Source organism: Polypterus senegalus, chromosome 2, assembly GCF_016835505.1.
Source record: "Polypterus senegalus isolate Bchr_013 chromosome 2, ASM1683550v1, whole genome shotgun sequence".
Lineage (NCBI taxonomy): Eukaryota > Metazoa > Chordata > Cladistia > Polypteriformes > Polypteridae > Polypterus > Polypterus senegalus.
Window position 1 is genome coordinate 86,536,157 of NC_053155.1, and position 23,852 is coordinate 86,560,008.

The 23,852-nt window shown below is 36.8% G+C and overlaps 1 protein-coding gene across 3 annotated transcripts in view; it reads right to left on the minus strand.

Annotated features, from left to right (window-relative positions):
* The window catches only part of LOC120523121 (cilia- and flagella-associated protein 44), a 105,292-nt gene that overhangs the window by 66,345 nt on the left and 15,095 nt on the right, over positions 1 to 23,852 (minus strand). For 2 of the 3 annotated variants that reach the window (XM_039744112.1, XM_039744110.1), the window contains exons 5-14: positions 22,359 to 22,457; positions 21,920 to 22,048; positions 21,694 to 21,801; positions 16,868 to 17,066; positions 12,851 to 13,013; positions 9,392 to 9,494; positions 7,338 to 7,554; positions 4,643 to 4,757; positions 3,280 to 3,444; positions 751 to 906 (exon numbers count right to left, since the gene is read on the minus strand). In XM_039744112.1, coding sequence (XP_039600046.1) covers positions 751 to 906; positions 3,280 to 3,444; positions 4,643 to 4,757; positions 7,338 to 7,554; positions 9,392 to 9,494; positions 12,851 to 13,013; positions 16,868 to 17,066; positions 21,694 to 21,801; positions 21,920 to 22,048; positions 22,359 to 22,457 — 1,454 coding nt within the window. The remainder of the gene's footprint in view (positions 1 to 750; positions 907 to 3,279; positions 3,445 to 4,642; positions 4,758 to 7,337; positions 7,555 to 9,391; positions 9,495 to 12,850; positions 13,014 to 16,867; positions 17,067 to 21,693; positions 21,802 to 21,919; positions 22,049 to 22,358; positions 22,458 to 23,852) is intronic. The other variant, XM_039744111.1, reaches the window with a different exon arrangement.

Consider the following 23,852-nt stretch of genomic DNA (forward strand, 5'->3'; position numbering starts at 1 on the left):
AGGGCAGCACGGTGGCGCAGTGGTAGCGCTGCTGCCTTGCAGTAAGAAGAGCAGGGTTCACTTCCCGGGTCCTCCCGGAGTGGAGTTGGCATATTCTCCCTGTATCTGCGTGGGTTTCCTCCCACAGTCCAAAGACATGCAGGTTAGGTGCATTGGCGATCCTAAATTGTCCCTAGTGTGTGCCTGGTGTGTGGGTGTGTCTGCCCAGGGTTTGTTCCTGCCTGGCACCCTATGCTGGCTGGGATTGGCTCCAGCAGACCCCCGTGACCCTGTGTTAGGATATGGCGGGTTGGATAATGACTGATTGACTGACATGTAAAATAAACCAAACCTAACAAACATCCATCTTACAATAAACATATAAGACTACAACTTTCTCCTTGAATTCTCTGAACTTTTTTGCATTAACGGTTCATTCAGCATTGGCACAAAAGAATGCTTACACGTATTTAACTTATATTTGTAGGATAATTGTTGCTTGCTTGATGTGAGAATTTGAAGCTCAATATGCAGAGTATGTAGGATCTGATCTGATTTCTTGGAGGTTTTCTAAGGGTGGTCAGCTCATAGGAAACTATTTTACTTACTCCCGTGATTTTTCAGATATCCATAACATTGGTAACAACTAATTAACTAATTAACTAATTAAGAAAAATCAAAGAAACCCGATAGAGCAAAACAACTGTTAGCACTATTTTTTTTTTTACTTTTTATTCCAAATTTTTTCACTTTACCAAAATATGGACGTACCTGAGCATAACACATGAACTGCTCAGTGTTGGAAGTCTTAACCATGGAGTAGAGGCTCACATTCTTTCCCACCACCAGCTCATTCATTGGTTCAATTTCAAAGAGTCCACTGTCATCTTTTGAATCTGCAATGTCAATAGCCTCAAAGTCCCATACCTGAAAGAACACCAAAAAAGCATTAGAATTGGACTGCTCTCTGCGTATGCACCAGACATCCACAAGACCTTTCAAACAAGTTTTTATACTTATAATGAGACACTTCACTGAGATTATTCTGACCAATATCACTTTGCCTGGTTTGCACTGCTCTGGAGGTCTACAGTAGTTGCAGGTTTCTGTTGCTTTTCATTTAATGATCCACCAATATTCAGTGTCTATAATAAATACTTCAGCCAATGTCCACTTGTAACTTATTTATTTCTGAACTTAAATTACTTGAGACATCTAAATTCAGTCCAGATAACCAAGGGCGGCACTGAGGAATGGTGGGAAGTGAACTCCATTACAGCTGCAGGAGACTGAATCCCATCCCTTTAACTGTCTGTTTGATATTTGTCTGCTCTGCCCAGGTCTACATGGGGGTTTCCTACAGTATCCCAAAGATCAGCAACTCGAAATTGCCCTAGCATGACCAACTAGGCCCTAAGATAATTTGGCATGCAATTCAGGGTTGGTTTCTCTCTTCTCTTCGTGCCTGTAAAACTGTATTAAGTAGGTTCATAACAAGGAAACGTGGATGATCTAACTTCTGATTGTTGGATTGGTTGGACTGTGAAACCCAAAGTGACTTTCTGCAATCCAGAGCCAAGCATGCCCACCTCTGACTTAACTGCACACTGATGACTTGGTAACCTGTTCTCAGAATAGAAATCATATATAATTTTATTTTTATAAAAGCCATATATATTAAACAACAAAGGAAACAAAAACACAGTAAAAGACACAAAAGCATTAAAAATGTTGATGGCTACTACACAAACATCAGCTTTTTCCATTTTCATAATATGATATATACAGTATGTGCCTCAAATATAAATTATATAAATATTGGACTGGCTCTTGAAATAAGGCTAAGAGGGGAACCCCATAGAGGAAATATCTAACAGCTACTGGTACATACAGCATCATGATAAAACACCACAACCAGGTGCAGTGAGTGGTGCTGCCACTTGCCAGTGTCCCAAGTTTCAAAATCCACACCTGGTGTTGTCCACATGGAGTTTTCACAATTGTCCTCTATTTGTATGGGTTTTCCTCCCATGTGCCAAAACATATGCATGTCAGGCTAACTGGCAACTCTAAGCTGAGCCCAGTGTATGTATGCTGTGTGATGTACTGGTGCTCTATCCACAGATGGATGACATTCAGAAAGGATTTGATAAGATACCACATGAGTGGTAGGGCATCAAACTTAAAGAAATGGGACATCAGGGTGTAGTGTGTAGATGGGTGCAGAATAGGCAAAAACACCGGAAGCAGAGGGTTAAGGTGTGAGGAACCTTATCAAAATGGGTTGACTTACATCCACTGAGTGTGAGAACAGTTTGGTTTGGTATCTAATAAATACAAGGAGATCAATGCAAGATGTCAATATCCTGGACTGAGGGTTAGGCACTTAACTTCACCTGATACTAATGACATAAGTAGTTCAACGTCAAATATAAATGCTATGAATCAGTGTATGAATAATGAACAAAAGATATATTAGCTCAGTTGTATACTGTTATTTATCTTCATCTCTCAAGAAAAAATAACAAGTGGTCTAGCAGCAGTTATATTTTTAAAGCCATACTAGTTCAGAATATAATATTGTTCATGGTGTTTTGATGTATAAGACACAACTTCAGGACTGGGAAGTGAAACTGTATAAAAATCAGCAGCAGTTAACACCCTTCTACATTCAACATCATGCAGCCTGAATAAGAGTCAAAAGGAGATAGCAAAGTGATTGGTGGAGCTGGTGTGGGGGGTTACAGTACAATGGAAATCTACTAAATGCTAAGAAATAAATGTGCATGAGGTCCTTGAAGAAAGGAGCAATCCAAAGACTCCCATCTTAGATGACAAATGACAAGTCTGACAAATCCCAGAGGAAAGGAACAGTATTTGTTCATTCTTCCCCTTCTTATTCTCCTGGCTATCACTAATTGGATGGCCAAGATGTCTCTGAGAAATTACACAGAGTGGCTGGGCTGCCAGAAGGCATTGACTATTGCCCATTTAGTTTGTACAAGGGTACGTTTTTTTCTAGAATTTGAGTTTTTGGATTTTCCTTCTCACTTGTCACTAAGCTTAATATTTACAATACTGTATACATATATAACTTACATCTTTGCTTAAATTAGACTTTATATACAAATGGATGTCTTTATTTTTAAAGGTATTTAATTAGTATGAAAAGTAAAGCACCTTTTTCTCAAAACAGTATATGTAGGCTGCATTGAATATGATCTGGTGAAGTTCATTTAAAAAATAAATAGATAAATAAAAATTAACACAAACATAAAGACAACAGGAATTGCAGCTTACTCTGACTGCCCCATCAGCCCCAACAGAAATGAGCTCTCCTTCTTCAAGCATAAACTGATGAATGGGGCCATTATGGCAGGTCTTGCCCCCTTTCCTGCAGATTTCCACCTTGATCAGCCCACCATCCCAGAGAAGCATATTGCCCCATTCAGATCCGGACACAACCTGAAACAAGAGAATATATGAAAGGGTAAGTAATTTAAAAATGCCACGTTTGCTGTTGGCTGGCTTGAGGGGCACTAAGGTTGGAGAGTAGCTGATGCAAATCAATGCTTCCTAAAATTATTAAAACTAGGGAACAAAATTTTTGAATTGCCTAGTTTGCCAGCGGAGGTCTGTCTGACATTTCATTTATGTAGGCTGGTCACACATTTACAACTTCACATTAACTATGAGCAGGGCCATCTTAACAGCATTATAGGCCCCCGGGCTAAGCACTGCACTGGGGCCCCTACTTACATAACCACTCAGCAAGTCACAACATACATAGATTAGCATGGAGCCTCTACACTTGTGTGACCCCTGGGCAGCTGCCCAGTGTGCCCATGCGTTAAGTCGGCCCTGACTATGAGTGCTAAATGCAGAGTAGGGAGAGAGACAGCCATGGGATTTGACTCTTTGTAGTACCATATTGCAACATTTGGAAGCCTGACCATTTTGTAATTCTACTCTGAGCACATACAGTATAAATATGGCTTACACTGTACTGTACAACATTTTCACTCTAAAGAAAGAAAACATACTCTGTGTTAATATGCACTTAATGCTAAACAGATTGCTGACTTCTTTCCTTCTGTTTACTAAAACTGTCCTTTAGCTCAACAAACTAACTCACAGTATGCTAGACAAAGTGAAGTCTCTTTATTAGGAATCTGCTCAATGATTTGCTTTTGGTTCAGTTACTCTCCATTCCCTTCATTATGAATGTTTGAAAGCTGTATTACATATTTCAGACATTATTCACTTGTGCCTGTACCACATTTTTGGATTCCTCCTGATTCCACTATACACATTTCTATGAAATCATCTGACCACAGGGTGCTCTGGCTACCTCTGTGCAGTTGGCTGATGAGTTTATATGTCTTCTTATTTTAGTTAGGATCATGTAATGACCCCTGTAGGATTACCTCCAGAAGTATTTGAAGAGTATTTTTGCTCTAGTTGCCATCAATATTTTCCACATTCACACCCCTTCTTCAAAAGTTTCTCCACTATGAAAAATGTGGCCTGTGTGTGTTGATAACGGATTCTCCTGACTTTCCCGACTTGTTTTAAAGAACTCAGCATTTTTAAGATTTCTGTTCCCTTTTTATGAAACATGCCACCACACAAAATAACACAGTCGCTAAGCGGCATGGCATACCTTTCCATCCGGCAGCTCCACATAGCCTTGAATATCTGTCAGAGAAGTTTTACCAAATTTTCCCAGCAATCCCTGCAGCTTGAGGCCTGTGTAGGTGGTTGCTATCTTCCAAAATCTGCAAGGGAACAAGAAACTCATCAAATTTTCTTTCATTTCAACCAGAAATCTCCAGAGTTACTTCAAAGAGGCTTGGTCAGGCTCTTTGTAATTACTTTCATTGATGTAAGTTAATACAGCGAAGTGCATTCAGCATAAATCAAGTTGGTTTAACCAATATTTTTTTTTTACTTTGAACAAGAAATGTCCAAGTTATTGTTCCTCTTCATTATGTGGAAACAAACATTGTCTCGATTCATCAGTGGGAAGATCTCTGGAGATTTTGTGATTCCCCACTACTTTATTACAAGAATCAAGAAGAAGAAGGGCATGGCACTACAGAAAACCTTACCTTTACTAACAATTCACATAACATGTTTTATTATGGAAAATTGTTAAAAGTTGTTTGATATTTTGCAACTCAAAGTATTTTTTTCTTCACAAACTATGCAAAATTTTGTGTCAAAGTTCAGTGTTTTCTATAAATGTAAAAAAATATCTTGCCTTCACAGGCGCTTTACAATGGAGGCATTGGGGCATGAAGCACCGGCGTAAAGTAAAAGCTTAAAACTTACCAAATCTTTGATTTTCGATAAGAGAAAACCCGCCTTCTGTGTTTCCAACACATGCTTGTGACAACAAAAGGGATCTGGAAATTGCACATTCCTAGTAATATTTTTCTCGAGGTGAGGATACGTTTTCTATTTGCGTCTGTGAGTTCTCACATAAATACAGAAGTATAGTAAATCAAAACAAAACCAACCACGTGCATGAACAGTGTATTGTGATTTTGTCACTCAAGAGGAAACAACTCCCCAGGATGGCGAGGTAGATGACTACAAATACAAATATGGAGGTATTGCTCACAGCTGGTTTACTTTCAACATAACTGAATCTCATAATATTTTTTTTTCACTTTTTCAAAAATAATATCTATAAGCTATTTTACAATGCGTGTGTGATCACACAATGCGGATCAATACTCGACAGCTGTCTTGGCTTGCAAAATAGATATATTTGGTATTATTAAGACTTTTGTTTACCTTTGGTACTTGGGCTCCATTGATTCCAATGTAAAGCACCAGTGTGGGCAAGGGAGTTTTAAAAATATATTAAAACACTGAACTTTGGAACACAATTTCACATGGCAAATACATATATACCATGTTTGTGAAGAAATAACTTCAACTTGAAAAATACCAAACTTATCCTCTAAGTGTTAATAATACCACAAATGAATGACTTCTGTGTTGTACTTTGCACCACAAATGACCCTGTGTATTGTACTTTTTTGTCTCATTTTTGGGTAAAAACAGAATTTTATTAACATCAAACAAAACTTTTTTTCAAAAATATATTGATCTGAAAACAATGAATTATCATTAGTTTTAGGTTAATTAATTGTGTACTTTCCAAGTACAGTACACCGTTGGATGTTAACACATGAAATTTAACGTTTGGGTACAAATCAAGTTACGAATTTCAATTTCGATATACCAAGAATGTTTAGGTTGCAGTTAACCTAAAACGTAACGTTGCATTATGGTAAAATTTGATTTGCATTCATAAAAGAAAATTAGGATATAACAAATTAAAATTTTCCTTTAGGAAAACTTTGGCATTTCTGGTTGTTTCAACTCATTTATATCAATTTCTTTGACTTGAATGAACCCATATATAGAATATTCCATGCAAAAGTGATATTTTTAAAATGTTACTTTCCCCATGTGATCTGTAATGAAGGCAGAGAATTTCTTGTAATGTCATGTTTTAATGTAGAACAGAGCTAACAATGTTTATGCTTTAATGGAAGCAGGCAGTGACCAGCGTTGGACAGCAGCAAACAGTATTAAAGCATCCATGAAACAAATCAACCATATATTCCAAAAGTGTAAAATGCATGCATTTGTTGCTAAAATATTGTTAAATTAATTTTCTCTGTCTGTTGCTTGCGCTCATGCTACTGGGAAGCCATTCATAAAGCTAAAACAACTTGCTGATACAGAGTAGGCTGTGCCCACCTCCCTGGACTTGCAGACAGAGGATTGCCATCTCAGGGTGCTGAAGCTGCCAGTGACAGTCAGTAACTTACTACCCATGCATGTAGTTTGCTGTTAGCAGTGGATATCACAGGTACAAAGAGGAAAATATACAAAATATACAAGTCAGTAAAATTAAAATAGTAAGCTAATTTGTTATTAAAGTCATACAGAATGGTTCTTCGTTTTAACACAGATGAGTTTGCAAATTCTTCAATGCTTTTCAATGGGAGATTTTAAAATTATAAACCTGTGTAGAGTGCGACCTGTTCAAGATATCTCAACAAATATTAAACTGTCTTGACAAATTTCCTTGTAGAATAAGTATGCCAAATTACAAAAAAATGCATCCACAGGTGGCCGAGTTGTTCCTCTTTTTTCCTTACCACTTTGTCAGTGCTTTTCAAAAGATTTTAAATTCTAATCTTAAAATGACTGTAAGTCACGTTTCTCGGGATTGTGACCTAAGTAGGTATCATAACATATTAACAACAGGCCTGCATTTTCTGTCATTGTGTCACCTCCGTCACACTGATTCTTTTATATGCAAATGCACTCACTTGATGTGTCCAGTCCCTGATGTCGTAAGCTGCTCCTCATTTTCTGGGGAGAATGTGACCTTATACACATCCTGGGAGAAGGCCTTTGAACGCAGAAGGGTCTGCTCCTGGCTCCAGTTCCAAATGGTTAGCATGTAGTCTGGAGAACTTCCCACACTAGCCAGAAGGAAGCCCGAGTTATTAAAAGCCACCGAGCTGTAAGCCTCTTCTGTGCCCTCTGTAAAAAAATGAACAAATAAATAAAAATCATAAAAAGATCCTCCTCATTGACCAAAACCAAGAGCCACTACATAAGGTGAGTTCAAATTGATTCCTACACCATATTGTAAGACATGTGACCTTGGGGCATTTCAGTCAGGGAAGGATTTGGATGTGACACTGACAATAAATGGGGTTCTGTTAGCCCTAGAATGCAGGAGCACAATCCAGACGAACCCTGTCACTTCCACCCAACCTGATGAATGCTACACCCCTTCTGCTTCTGCCACTTTATTTAAGGTCACCTGAACAGGAGATCATAGTCAGACCAAATTAAGGACTCAAAAAAAGAGGACCTCTCTAAATAAGGGTTTCTAAAATTACAGGTCCCAAAATGAGTTGTGGCTTGCTGCCGTTACATGTCAATGTAATGTTTTTTATTTTTGCCTTTTTTCACTACAACCACACCAGGACATTAAATAGGACACCTGAACTCTTTGTATGCTTATCTTGTCTCCTTTTTAAAATATACTATGTCCATCACGCCCACCATCATGGTTAAGAAGGATTACTATATAAATCACAATAATTACCTTCATGGTTAGGCTATACTATAAAGTAGGGCTATCTTAATGCATGGTCACGCTGGGCAGTTGTCCAGGGGCCCCATGCTAACCTATGTATGTTGTGACTTGCTGAGTGGTTGTGTAGGTAGGGGTCCAAGTCCACTGCTTTGCCTGGGGGCCTATAATGCTGTTAAGATGGCCCTGCTGCAAAGGCATACCAAAGTCATCTTTATTATTGTCATATTGTCATGGCAGACAATCTCGGTTATTAAGACACATCTTGGTCATCATACCAGTCATCACACTATTCAGACTACACTATTTAGACATGTGATGGACCTCAAATTCATTCTCACAGTCTAGATAAACTCTGAAGAAGACATACTATGATTGTGGCAATATAACAGTCAGGTTAGGTGTAGTCAGAGTTACATGGATGACAAATGGGTGCAAAGGAAGTAAGTGGCACCAGGGTAGCACTGAACAGGTGTAGGAAATAGAAGTATAGGAAAATGGGGCATCTATGGAGCGATAACCAGTATAATAGTAAGGTATTATTTGCAAGGACCACAGAAATATAAAGGTTTGAGAATCAAATTAGAAAACCTAGAAAATCCCTCTAGGACACTTTACCCAGCAAAATCCTCAGTATTGAATTACACCTGATATGTCAAAGTAACCATTAAAAGTAAATATATGGAAAGAGTGGACCCTCAGGTACACTTAAAGTTTTAAGTTAACAGAAGATTTTGCTGTGTTGGGAAGGAGGAAGGCCATAGGGAAGCAGCCTACCACATGCGTGTTACCCAAGACAGAAAACCTTACTCTTCTAAAATGAGTTGAACTTTGCAGCCTTATTTTAGGGGATCCCACTCGCAGTATAACATGGTGGCCACAAAGGTTTATAGTTTTGCCCAATTCCATTTAATTCTAGAGACAGCACTTGGAATGAGTAAGAGTGAGTATTCATATGTCTCTTGATGAAAATAAAGACCTGTCAGAGGAACTCTTGGCATTTTTTTGGAGGTTATCTCCCATACTTCTTTTATATATGGTATAGATGGTGTAACGTTTACTTTAGAATTATACAAATGTTATAGAAAAGGAAAAGGGGCCAAATCAGATCAAATCAAATACGCTGACATGTTCTTTAATAAACTGGAGAGCAGAATGACAAATACACCAACTGAGAATGCATGCAAAAAGCCATAAGAAACTTGGGATGTGCTTGCCTAGATAATTAAATCAAATTGTGCAGAACCAAACAGTACAACTACAATGTTAACCTACCTCTCAGGATTCTGTATGGACGCAGAGATGGGTACTCATAGACAATGATGTTGGGCATAATGCCTTTTTCTGCCACTGCAAAATACATTTTACTAGGATGGACCTGGAAAAAATGGGGGAAACACATTCAGCAGTTAACACATACTGTATAACGCGGGACCCTTTTCACAACAATGTCTCAGCCATCATACACGGAACACTACTGAGGCATGGCATTGAGTAAAATAACACAACTACAAAAGACCTGCACAAACAAAACTAAGTATTTGAGAAACTCAAAAGAGCAAAAAATCGTTTGTGTGCCTTTATAAAGAAATGATGCTTCCACAGACTCTGCTTTTAATGTCTTCTAAGAGTTGTATATTCATCTTTTTAAACCCATCAATGGGAACTCTCTGTCTGCCATTGTCCCCCTTAACTTTAAAAACTGCACTGCATGTAATTCAAATAGTACTGCTTGGATAAAAAAGTAAATAGGTGCTGATGAAAGCAAGAGCAGCATGCATCTCTCTGTTTTGTCTGCCTTTGGAAGGCTTTTCAATTGAATGTATCTGCAGGAGGATCATGCTGTTATCATGTTTCAGCCAGGATTCCTATATTGGCTAGGGTTCATGTCTTTTTTGTTCATTTATTAATGTTAATGTTGCTTTTCTTGATTATATGAATTATTTTGCATTTTTCCCCTTGTCTATAAGCTGCCTGTATTATTCTCCATGTGTTTTGTGGATGGTCTCACCAATCATCACCAGGAACTGCCCTTCCGCCGTATAAATCTGGAGGGTCTCCCACAGTTCCCGGTGGCTCATTTCGAGCATGTAAGGTAGTTGGTGAGTTTTCTTATATTTCTTTGATTTCTTGGACTTTTTCGATCCGTTTTTTTTACTTTATCTGTATTGGGATCTTGTTTGCCTGGATTACCTTGTGTTTTAGGCAATTCCATTTTGCCTTTTATGCTCTACTGAGGTTCATTTTTGTGGAAATAAACCTTTTTATTTTTATAAAGATTATGTGTTGCCCTTATACACTAGCCAGGGTTTTGTGGTATATTTTGTGGGCACATTTGGAAGTGTTTTTGGAACTTATTGGAATTTATGGGCTTTGGAACATGAAAATGTCCTTGTACTGGTCTCTCTGTGTTTTCTTTCTGGGACTTCTAACTTCTGTTTAATGTGTATGAGGTAAAAAGGATGGCCTACTGGCTACGACATTGTATTGTATTCACAATCATTGTGTTGTGTTTAAAATTATGATGGGGGTAAGTAAGATGGATGCTAGCTGTTTAAAATTTGTTATTAAGAATAGCACAAAGGCACAGAGATACACTGTTGAAAAATCACATTCTTGAAATTACTAAAAAATGTTTCTTCACTTAGAGGACAATGAATACATACAAGTCACCTTTCATTATAGATGAAAGCAGTACAAGGGGGACTTTTGTGACAAGTTTGATGAATGAGAATTAACAAAGTGTTTACACCTAATTCATGTATTCATTTCAATATTTTTGAACTTCTTGGTTTACATTTTCTTTCTATATGGATCTCCATTTGATGGTTGCATGGGCCTCCCTGTTCTGAAAATTCCTAATTACTAGAAAGCCCTTGCTTTTCACTGTTTTTAAATTTCTTTGTGGATAAAGTCAATGTAATCAGATCTAGTTTTACACCACTCTCCTATGATGAACTGAATTCCCCTAGCTGTTCTGTGATTTTAAATTAACTTGTACCTGTCTTTCTTCCAGCTTTGTCCCAGTTGGTCAGCCATCTCTAGTCCATAACCTGTCCCTCTGATGTAATTCCTACACAATTGTTAAAGGAGGGCTTGGGCTTTTTATTATAAGAATTATTAATACCTCCGTCAAAACTGGTTTAGTCCCGGCCTATTCTAAACATGCTGTGGTGTGTCTTCTCTTAAATAAAAACAAACCTTGACCCAAATGTACTGTCAAATCTTTAGACCAATATCTCTGCTTCCTTTTAAGTCAAAGATCCTGGAAAAGATTGTGCTCGATCAATTGCAAACATGTTTATTGGATAATCATTTACATTAAATTTTCCAATCTGTTTTTTAAACAATATAACAGTACGGAAATGGCTCTTTTAAAAGTTCTTAATGATATTTTATTGTCTGCTGATTCTGGGTTACCTGTTGTACTTTTAGACTTGACTGCAGGTTTTGACACCATTGATCAAAACATTTTATTATATCGTCTAGAGCATGTTATTTGCGTTTGAGGTACTACTCTAAGTTGGTTTTGTTCATATTTTAGTGAAAGGTCTTTTTCAGTTAATTTGGTTGAATTGTCATCTTCCCACACTCAACTTAAATACAGGATCCGACAAGGTTCTGTACTTGGGCTGATTATGTTTTCATTATACAGCACATACTTCCTTTTCACTCTGTTTTTCATAAGCACAATGTATCTTGCCACTTTTCTGTGGATGACACCCAAATTTATCTACCGCTTAGTAACAACTTCCTGGGGTCTCTTTTGGCTTGCCTAGATGATATAAAGTGCTGGGTGTCATTGCAAGACATTTGTTAAAAGTCTGGGCGTTATCCTCGACAATAGTCTTTAATTAGATCAGCAGATAAACTCTGTTACTGTTTTTACCAGTTAAGAATAATTTCAAAAATCTAGCCTGTTCTTTGTTTTGCTGATTTGGAAAAAGGTCTTCATGCCCTTACTTCATCCTGTGTTGACTACTGTAACTCATTGTACAGTGGTGTCAGTCAAACTCTTCTCTTTCGACCGCAGTTGGTACAAAACTCTGCTGAGCACATCACTCCTATTTTGATTTCACTTCATTGGCTTCCTGTTAAGTCTTAGAATCAATTTTACATTTTTATTGCATACTTTGAAATGTTTAAATATTCTGGCCGCGGCCTAGCTGTCTAATCCCCTTGTTTCTTATACCCCTTCTCGATCCTTGAGATTGTCTAACCAGTTGCTACTGGCCTCACTATGATCAACACAAACGAAATAGGGTGATTGTGCTTTTGCTGCAACTGCTCTAAAACAGCCTATCGCTTCAGATAAGAGCAGCTCTAACCCTGTCAATTTTTAAATCTTTGCTGAAAACATGTTTTTTTTTCCCCTGGCTTTTAGTCGCTCATGATGTGTTTTTATGTGCTGCTATGTGTTATTTGTCAATTGTTTATTGTTTTTATTTTTTAATAATTTTTTAAATTTATCAATTGTTGATTTTATTTATCTATTTTCATGTACAGAACTTTGGAAACCATTTCAGTGACCTTAAATTTGTTCTACAATTAATTTTTGTCTTGACTTTTCTGTAAATTTGTCTACTCAGTATGTCCATGGAGTCATCCTCTCTGTCACGTCTTTTATTTAGTGAGCTTCTTTTATACTGACATGTCTCTTTTCTCCTGGACCCCATGTTCAACAAACCTGACCAAAACAAGTACTGTTTAAAAACACTTATGTCTCTAATTTACCACCACAGTAGCAATTCCTCCTCCACTGCTGCTCCGCAGATACTTCTGCTCCTTCGTCTTCAGGTTTAAAATGACCACTAAATTTCCAGCCACAAACATCAGCGTAGAATCATCTAGCAGCTGCAGATTGCCTCTTTTGGTGCAGTCATACCCAAATGAATGTCTTGGTAGGGAAAAGTCAAGGATATTCAAGCAACATAAGCATTGCTTTCTCGGAGCCTAAAATGCACATTAATTTTTACTTTTGCTATACGAAATGTACTATAGGTATGAACTTTCAAGCATCACTAGATAATACCATGCTAGATAAAAGAATGTGCTGAGAACCTAACTGCCCATCAGTTTGCTTAGAAAACAGTAACTTTTTGAACTTAATTCATAAACAATGATTATTTTTCTTGTATGATAAGTTTCAAAACTCTATTAAAGAAATTACTGCCAATAATGCTAACTTTCCAGTTGTCTCATATATAACAGCTAATGAGAAAACTCTTCTGTGTAGGCGATCTTGCTAATGTTAATTTTTGGTTAACATTTCTTCTTAGAAATATGGAGTTTCTTTGGTTTGAGCTTTACCTTTGGGACAATCAGAGAAAGGTCAGTATCACAGTCTGCACTATGGAAAACTCTGGAATTGCACACGCTGTTTAGGAAGTCATGTCTCAGTGATGACCAAGTCCAGCTGGTGCCAGTGCTTTGACCTTGGGTGTCTCCAGGAAGCTTTACGCCATGCCTTGTTCTGAAAATAAGTATTTGTGAGCACAGACTATGATGGCAGCAGACGTCAAGTAACCTCTGACCATTCTCATTCATTTTTCGTATGTTGTGATGACCTAACACTCTTGGCCAGGATTCTCGATCTGCACCCACCCTAGTGTTGCAATCTCCCAAGAGGTAAATGTGCTCTGACTATGGGATTCTGTTAATAACAATATCTAGTTGTTCATAGAACTGGTCTTAGACTTCAGAAGTGGCTTTTAGGGTTGGTGCATAGATGCACACAAGGTTCACAATACCTGCTTATGTGAAGATGCGTAGAATGAGAACTCTTTGAGTTTCAAGCATGCGGGGTATTTCTGAAAGCCAAACCAGCTTCTTGTTCCTTGCACTATCCATGTCAAAGTCTGATGACCGATTCACACAGTCATCACTTTTGAATGATTCAAGTAATGGTTCACATTCAGTTTATTCTAAAACTGACATTACAGCTTCTCGTTTATGCACCAATGTGTTTTGGTTGAAGACTTAGCCCTACTTGTGAATATTGATGAGTTATCTTAAAGTGGCATGGATATAATCATGATTTTTTTGTTGCATGATGTTATTTCATCCAGCAGATGTCAAAAGAATACTGTCCTGAGAGTTATTCAGGCATAACACTGTAAAGCAGATCTTCACATGTTTGACTCAGGAATAACCATATTTACGTACATAGAGTTTCGAGCTTGAGTCATGCTTGGGGTTAACGTCAAGGAGGTTAAAGCTAGTGGACAAGCTAGGTACTCTGTGCAACAATGTGCCCAGTGCAATAACTCTAATGGAATTTTTAAAAAGAGGCTGGTACACCCATTTGAGGGGTGATATAATACCCAGTCTAGGGAATGCCTCAGCCCCCTATACAGGATTTAGTAGATTAGTATTGTTTTGATCTTTAAAAAAAGTGGTCTTTCATTATAATTCAAGCCTATTGTGCTAGCTGGTTTATTGATATTGTTATATTAAAGGTTAGCTCACCCAATATTTTTGCCATCTAAAGCACTGTTTAAGCTTCATAACGAAGGGCTTTACATGGATGCACAAATTTACATTTAGCTCACAAGAAGGTTTAAAAGCTGTGAAAAGGAAAGTTTTAAAGCCCTCATCTATTTTGATCAGGTGATATTTTCCTTATTGTGACATTTATATAGCATTCTCAAACCTGTTTAATCCAGCTCAGAGTGAAAGAAGGCCAAAATCTGTTCCTACAGCATCATATGCAAGGTAGGACCGAACATGGGACATGTGGGTGCCAGTCCATTGCTGAGCACACTCACATACTTACACTCTCACAGGACTAAATTAGACTTTTCAATTAACTTAAAAACAATACTTTGATTGGGTTAGGCATTAGGGTTAGGCATTAGGGTTAGGGAGGTAAACTAGGATACCTGGAGAAAATACCTATAGAGACATGGGAAGAGCATGCAGACTAACAAAGAGCCATGGGGTTTGAATCCATGATGCTGGATCAAAGGCAGCCAGCATTAACCACTGCTCTCCTGTGTCGCTCTATTGAGGAATTGTATCATATAATAGTCACTTTTTATTTTTTACTTCAATTCAGAATCATCAGAACTAAAATCTGTCTAGCAGCACTGGACATAAATCTTGACCAGGCTCCAGTCCATTGAAACTTGGTTTTTAATGCTTTATTTTTTTACTAGCTCTGTTGAATATCTCTTTTTCTATGTGCAAATTCAATGGTTAATTTTGAAAAATTTAATTTTCCATAAAGAGATATTTTAAGCCAGCAATTATTATTACCAGCAATAATTAGCACATAATCAGTACTTTGTAGTAAAAAGTGTAAATTTACCTAACTACTATCTCCCTTAACTGATTTTAATTTTTGTTAGCACTCATACTATTGGCTTCCTGTCAACTTACAGTTGTCTGCAAATTTGTTGTGTTGCTGCCTCCTGGTGGATCTAAATGATATTAGACTAGAAGGATTAAAAAAGAAAATAGATAATGAAAATGTTGTGATAAAATTTAACATGTTATGATAAATTAACTACAAATGTTATTGTGATGAAAATGTTATTAAATGAAAGACTGAATGCATCTACTTTTAACATTTATCAGCAAAAAGAAAAAAGGAGATTTTGTTGCTATCCAAACACAAAAATAATGTACTGGCGAAAGTGTGTTAGAAAATAATTATCACTTTGATGAATCTGGGTTCACGTGTGGAGCTGACATTTCAGGACTGCAACATAACTATTAAAAATTGAATATTTGCTCTTTAATTTAATATAACTTTTGTCATAGCAACAGTTTTAGTAAATTAAAGCATAAGTTCTGTATTTTTCAGGTCAAAGTTATTTCTTTGCAAATGTGGTATACATGCATTTGCCACAACGAATTGTGTTCTAAAGTTAAGTGCTTTCTATAAATTTAACAAAAAAATTCTTGCCCACTCTGGCACTTTAAAATGGAGGGTATGGGGCATGGAGGAAAAGCTTAAAAATTTACTAAATAGGTCAACTTTTCTAACCAATACAGCTGTTGAGTACTGACTTGCACCTTCTGTGTTTGCGAGACATGTTTGTGATGGAAATAATTTTATTGCATATTCTGGATTCTGTTTTTCTCATAGTTAGGATAGGTTTCTCATGGCTTTCTATTCGCGTGTGCAAATTCTCATGTAAAAATGGAAGTAAATCAAAACAAAACCAACCACGTAGCACAAAACGTTTATTGTGATTTGGTCTGCTGGGTGGAAACTACGCCTGGGAAAGTGTAAGGTTGTTGCACTGAAAAACTATCATGAACATGGCTGGTCTTCTGTTAAAATAGATTAAACTCATAATATTGGCATTTTTTGTTCAAAAATAACATGTATAAACTATTTACAATGTGTGTGTAGTTACAAGCTGCAAATCAAAACTTGACAACTGTCAAAACTGTGTTTGGTAAGATTTTAAGCTTTTCCTCCAAATCCTGTAGACTGCAATATGAAGTGCTGGTGCAGGCAAAATATTTTTTAACTTTAGGAGTCAAATTCACGTGGCAAATGTATATATATATATATATATATATATATATATATATATATATATATATATATATATATATATATATATATATATATAGCATGTCTGTGAAGAAATTAGTTCCACTTGAAAAATACCAAACTTATCCTTTAAAAACAAAGTGTTAACGCTGTACTGTACACCTATTTTAGACTACTCTGTATAAACTATTGTCCTCCAATCTACTAGAATAAGGAAATATTGGCTTTTGAAGAAAGGATACGTGATATGTAACAAGCTCTGGGGTATTTCTGACTCTGGTGTCACAAAAGGTTTGGAGCAAAGGTTTTCATATTCATAATAAAAGTCATCAGGAATTTTTTTCTTTTTTGCTTGCTTGGTTTCCTCATCCTCTTCCTCATCTTCTTCATTATCTCCTTCCATCTTCTGAGCCTGATCTTTATGTTCAGCTTTGGCAGAATCTTAAAGGAAAAAATAAAAATATCACTACAAATATTACACAGTTGGATGAAGTTTAGGCTCCTGTGACTCTGTACTGGAAAAAGGCCAAAGGAATGACTATAGGTTAGCCATTTTACGCTGTAATATGTTATTTATTATTTTGATCAGCTATAATTGACGCCCAGAAATCTGTTGACTTCATTGTATATTTCTTTGGCTTTGCAGAGTATGCCACTTGCTAACTGACTTATTGATTTGTTTTTTATAAGAAATAGCTGATTTAATTTAACATTGGCTTGCTATAAATCTAACATTCCATAAAGTTAAAATACAGATTTGAAATCATTTTCCAAGGAAGAACACATTATCTTAAGTTTTCAAAGGAAATTTGATTGCCCACAATCTAATAAAACAATATTTTTGAAGTCATTGATAAAATGGTGCAAAAGTACCAATTTTTTAGAAATAATCTAAAAATCCTGGACACTGCAGACATCCAACACAAAGAAAAAGGATATCAAAAAATTTGGACATGAGTGTCAGTAGGCTTTGCGCCTTAGAAACCAAGTTGACCAAAACTTTTCTATAACATTTTAGCAATTATTTACTGCTCAGATATTGATCTTTCTGATCATAAAATAGATCTTTATGATAGCAATTGATGAGAAGAATTCATAATTAATTGCAGAATTACGGTATTTGAAGGTTCCTCTAGAGTGCTTCTTTCTCGAGCACATTGTCCTCTCATAACAGGCCTAAGTTTTCAGTTTGGTATTTTTCCATGCAACTGCTTTTGCTCTAGACTGTCCTCAAGAAATTGTGACACACAGACAGACACACACACACAAACAGACACATAGCCATCACCATGATATCAATGTTTTCGCCATTAGGGAACCCTAAAACACTAATATCCGTCGATAATTGGAGATCGAAATTTTTAACGAATCTAAAGCTTTCACTCCTCCCCCATAGACGATAGGTTATATTGGGGGAGGGCGCAAAGCAAAAAAAGATAAAAAGGTCAGACTGAGAGAAGAACAATAGCTTTGCATTACACAAAAGACAGCCAGGTGAACACAGCCATGAGAGAGCATTGGGTAATTATACAAAGATAAGCCAGACAAAAATGAAACTGGGAAAGAGTGTAAAATGCAATTCAGTGCAAAGCAGTCCTAACTTTGACCTGTTTTAAAAAGACATATTTAACAAAAGCATAATTTATTTATTGATTATCAACTCTCTGTGGATGGCTGCACTTAGCATAAGCACACCACTAATCTTTATATTGCCTTCTATTTAATCATCTGCCAAACAAACTTATTTGTAAGTAATCCACCTAACCTGCATGTCAATTTATTAAAACTAAAATTGAAATTTAATTGTTATATCATTTAAGTCCAAAATGTCTTTGAGTTGTTGAATTAATTTTAAATTAAGTAAATTGGAAACAAAAAATTCTTAAAATAGTAAATTCAAAATAGTTAATCAAAAATGTCCTTATAAACAACATTTTTGGTAAAGATGGTTTCCTGTCGTTGAATCAGTTCTCTCTGGTATGGAGTAGTTAAAACCTTCACTTTAATGTCACATGAACGGCGGACTCTTGAAAAGGCAACATAAAGTTGTCCGTGTCCAAATATAGGCTCAGATAGGAAAATCCCTACTTTGTCCATGGTTTATCCTTCGGATTTGTTGATCGTCATGGCAAATGCAGTCTTAATGGGAAATTGGTGTCGTTTAAGTTTAAAAGGCAATTAATTCCAGGTCAGAACTTGTAAGGTCAATCCTGGGAATCAAAACAGTATTGTCAGTATGGGATCCTGTAAGCACTTGTGCCTCAATAACATTTTCTTTCATGCTGTTCATGACCAACTGTGTACATAAACCTTGTTTAGTATTAAGGTTTCTTAATAGAATGACTATTGTCCCTACTTTAAGGTTAAGGTTTGTAGAGTTTTATGTCCCCAGAAGGAGACTACACAAGGTTAAGATTGTGCTGTGGTAATCCGGCCAGGTTAATAGTGTTTAAATATTCTAAATATATAGGAAATTAAGATACTCAGTTTCGTGTTCAGAATCAACACTGCCAGTACTTAGAAAGACGTGGCTTTCTCCAGGAAGCAATCCAATCACTTGGTTATTTATCTGGTCAATATCAATAGGTTGTATATGTAGTGGTGTGCATGTTCGTGTTTGGACGGCGGTTGTATTGTGCACGGCTTGCTTCTGGCCTCTGATATCAGCTTGGAGATCTACATTACTAAACGAAGGTTGTACAGGTATATGCGGTGGTGTGCATGTTCGCGTTTGGGCGGCGGTTGTATTGTGACCTGAAGTTTAGTTTACAGATTGTGTTGTGTTATTTGGGTGCCACCTACTACTCTGGGAAGCCGCTGGGTTTGACTCTGGGGTGCTGAGGCACTGTGCGCGTGCGCTTTTGGTGCATTTGGCATCCGTGTATATATACAACTTTCATTTAGTAATATAGATAGCATTTGCACACTCTCAGACCAGAAATGTCTGTAGCAGTTGGTGAAAAGTGCCTATAACATCATTGGAGCCTCACTACCTGCCACTGAGGGCATCCACTGCAAATGGACATGTGGCATCATCAGGGCCCCATCCTACAACAGTTATGGTCTCTTTAATCTTTCATTTCCTGGGAGGCAATACAGGAGCCTACATGCTACCACCAGCGTCTCAAGAACAGCTTCTACCCTGAAGCTGTCTTCCTACCGAGCTCAAAACCTGATTGCTATGCCACCTCCATCCTTCCATCCTCGCCTTAAAACCATACAGGTATACCTGTAGACTCTGTATATTCCTGATCATATTTAAATTCTAACTAATCATTCTGTACAAACTCTTGACCTACTCTTGTCTGTACAAAACCCTCACTGCTGTATATACATATATTGATATTTATCAGATTATTTGCAATTAACTGTTATTCTAGTTAGATGCAAAAATGCATTTCATTGTCGTGGTACATGTACAGTGTTAAATAACAATAAATTGGACTTAATCTAATTTAATCTAATCTGTTTAGATTACTTAAATCTCACAGGACAGTTGGGAAAAACTAAATGAGAGTCAATGTATGTACTCAGATGAAGAGGAAATGGGTGAAAAAAAAAACATTTAACACTCAACATAGAAGAAACTGGACTTTCTTATATACTCAGATATGAAGATAGATATTTGAGGATCAAACCACAAGACATTGACTATATTTTTATATTATGTACATTAAAGAACCATCAACAACTAATCAAATCAAATTAATAATATATTGAACAATTATTACAAAAGTAAAGGTGAATAGATCTGACTCAGCAGTTGCATGAATAAAACGTAAAGTACCACTTCGATTAGCAGAAATAGCCCAAACAATAGTAGAAATCTATGTTTTGTACCTAATGCTTGTGTGCGAAATTTGGTTGCCATAAGTGAAAGCGTACTCAAGTTATCGTGTTTACACGCACACAGATAGACAGACACACAGACCTAATTCCAAAAATAGTATTTTCGGACTCAGGAGGTCTAAAATGTCAAGATTCATCAAAATCTCGAAAGGGAATTTTTGGAGGATTCCAATACTTTCCCTATACTTTGTATACGAGAAAGGAAAGGTCTAAAACGTTGAGATTCATCAAAATCCCAACATCAAATTTTTGGACAATTACAATACTTTCCCTATTCTTCATATACAAGAAAGTAAAAAAGAGATTCAGTACAGTTTACAAAGTGGACATATGACTGAATAAACTATAAATGTTGGTGGATTTCAAACTCAAGACAGCCTTGTAAGAAACAGTCAGTGAATATTTCACACAAAAACCATTATAGTAAAATAACCAAAGCATAGTTCATAAAAACATAAGACGTCTAACAAACAAGAGGAGACCTCTCAGTCTGTCAATATCGTTTGGTTATTTAAGTTCTTGGAATGTCCCGTTCAGATGCCGTTTAAAAACTGTTTGCTTCAACTACATGACCATTTGTTTCGAATTTCCACACCCTTTGTGTGAAGACGTGCTTCCTGATTTCAGTCTTAGATGTGTCTTCCTTCAATATCCATCAGTGTCTTTGATTCACTGTTTAACTTGGTAAACGTTATCAATGCCTTTTGAAAATTTTGAAGACCTGGATTATGTCCCCACTTAGACTTTCCTGCTGAAGAGTAAATGAACAAATTTCCTCTGTTCAGAATAAATACATTTCATATGTAAGACAAGTGGGTAAGAGCAGCCAAGTGAAACCAATCAAAAGCAGATTACATATTGAACACTGAAAATAATTATCAGTTAGAGAGAGCAGATCTTAAAGTCAACACTGTCAAATAAAATAATCAAAGAAATACTGCAGTTCAGTGGATCTCAACCACAGCACGGCAATGTGACAAACCAGAAGAGGGAGATTCTGTAAATTTTACATTTAGAGTGAACTGGCAACTGCACAGCAGACACCATTTGTATGCCAGACAGACTGGGAGAGTCAGTAAATGAAAAATAGGACAGCATGGTGAAAACATCAAAGAGTGGTTGCTGATTCCTGCACACGCTGGAAACTCTTTGTCAAAGCTTCCACTCAGTGACAAACTCTCCACGCAGTCTAATAGACTGAAATGAAAGCACAACACACCTGTCTCAGGCTCAGAATTAGGCCGGTCCTCTGTACTTTTACTGGGGGGCTGCTCTGAAGCTTCATCATCCTCAGCTACTGCATCTTCCTTTCCTTCAACAGATTGTCCTAAACCATGGAAATTGAAATTTTTAAATATAAAAGAAATGTTTTTTTTATAAATTAGACTGACAACTCTGGGCAGTCAGAACACAAAGGGACACATAACTGTTACTTCAGGGCTTACCCCTCTGGCTCTGGTTTTCTTCTGAATTTATGCTGCCTTCATTGTCCTCCTCATTCTCTGCCACAACATCTGCTTCCACTGTTTTACCAGGAGTAGGCTCTTCAGCATTAACCTTTGATTCCTTTGTTTCTTTACCATATGAAAAACAGATTATTCATTAGCACAGAGAACACCACAGACACGGAGAGATTTTTTTATCCTACATGTTACTACTTTGAGTACTCCAACAAAATCTATATTAGTCTATGTCACATCATATTCTTAGAAGATTTAACAGTTACATACACCTTCTACAGAAAGACCCAAGAGGCAATGAAATGATCCAACACAACTGAAGTCACAAAGTCCACCAACTGATCAAAGGTTCATGCATAACAGAGCGCAGCAGAGTAAATACACCCAGCAGACAGTAACTGAGGGTCACAAAGATGAAACCCACCTGCCTCAGGGCTGGGCTGAGGCTCACCATCAATGGGGGGCTGCTGTAGATCTGCATCACCATCAGCTGCTGTCTCTTCAGTTTCATTGAAGACTTCACCTATACTCCCATGCATTAAAAGTGAGCGATATAAAACATAAGATGACCCCATTTTAATATTAGCACTTAGCACTTTGACAGTGTGACCCAATGGAATTATTCTCGTTTAAAATAATTAGAAAATATATTAATTTCTTTAATGTAATTTAGAAACATAACTTGAAGAAAAAAGTAATACTGATTGTAGGTCCTGGATATCAGAAAACTGTTACCTCAGTCCGTTTCTAAAAACTCTTTAAGGCACCTTAATTGTGATCAACAGAATCCTCAAGTTCAGTAACAAGACCAATCTAACTGATTTCTTCAATCCTGATCTCAAAGTCTATGAGAGAGGTGGCCTTCCTGGACACTAAAAGGAGTCAAGGGCAGACTGCATTTCATTTCAATTAAAAACACTGTCAATAATCAAAGACAAGTGCAAGGATTATCTCTCTATTATAATAAAAAAAAAAATCCTACAACGAGACAAGACTTTTTGGAAGACTTTTTCAAGTCCCGCCGGTTCAGACCTTGGCCATGAGATTTTTTCAAGTCACGCCCTCCTCTAAACCATGTTTAACCACGCCCACAATAATCTCACCTCTCATTCGTGCAAATGCTTTTGACAGACACATTTTCTGCTCTCTCAGCTCTTATAAATTTTAACATTTTCCTCACTTTAAGTTCCCAATTAAAGAAGATGTATTATGTCCAAATCCTATTGAAGAATTTCATCACAAAGAGTTATCAACAGGAAAAATGAATACACGGGCAATCCTAGCACCAAGAAATGATGAAGTCAAACGATTTTTCGCCAAAAATGTTGATCAGTTACACAGCAAATTGGTTAAATGCATATCAATAGACTATGCTGAAACAGTTGGTGGTGATCGTGTGGAAGATGAAAACATCAACTTACAATATCACAAAGAATATCTACAACCGTTAACACCATCCTGTCTTCCATCGCACACATTACTATAGAAAGAAGGATGTATTTAAAAAAGGTAATGTAGTACATCTTCCACAGATAACATTACACAACAAAGGTGATCTTGATATGCCATTTGTATTAAAATGTTAACAGTTTCCTGTTACAATAGCTTTTGCAAAGACAATTAACAAACCTCAGAGCCAAACATTCGAAAAAGTAATTTTATTCAATAGAAAGAAAGAAATGAAATTCACTCATGGGCAGTTATACGTTGCATTGTTATGATGAAAGTCCAAACACAGAATCAAAATTCAATGCGATATTGACGAAAATTTAATTCAAAACAGTGTTTTTTTACTGTAGTTTTACAGTAAAAGTGTAAGTTTAAAAAGTATTTGCATATTAATTTCAAAGCCAAACAGAATGAAATTGTATTACACAACGAACAACTCTAACGCAACATGAAACATAATTTACTTTCA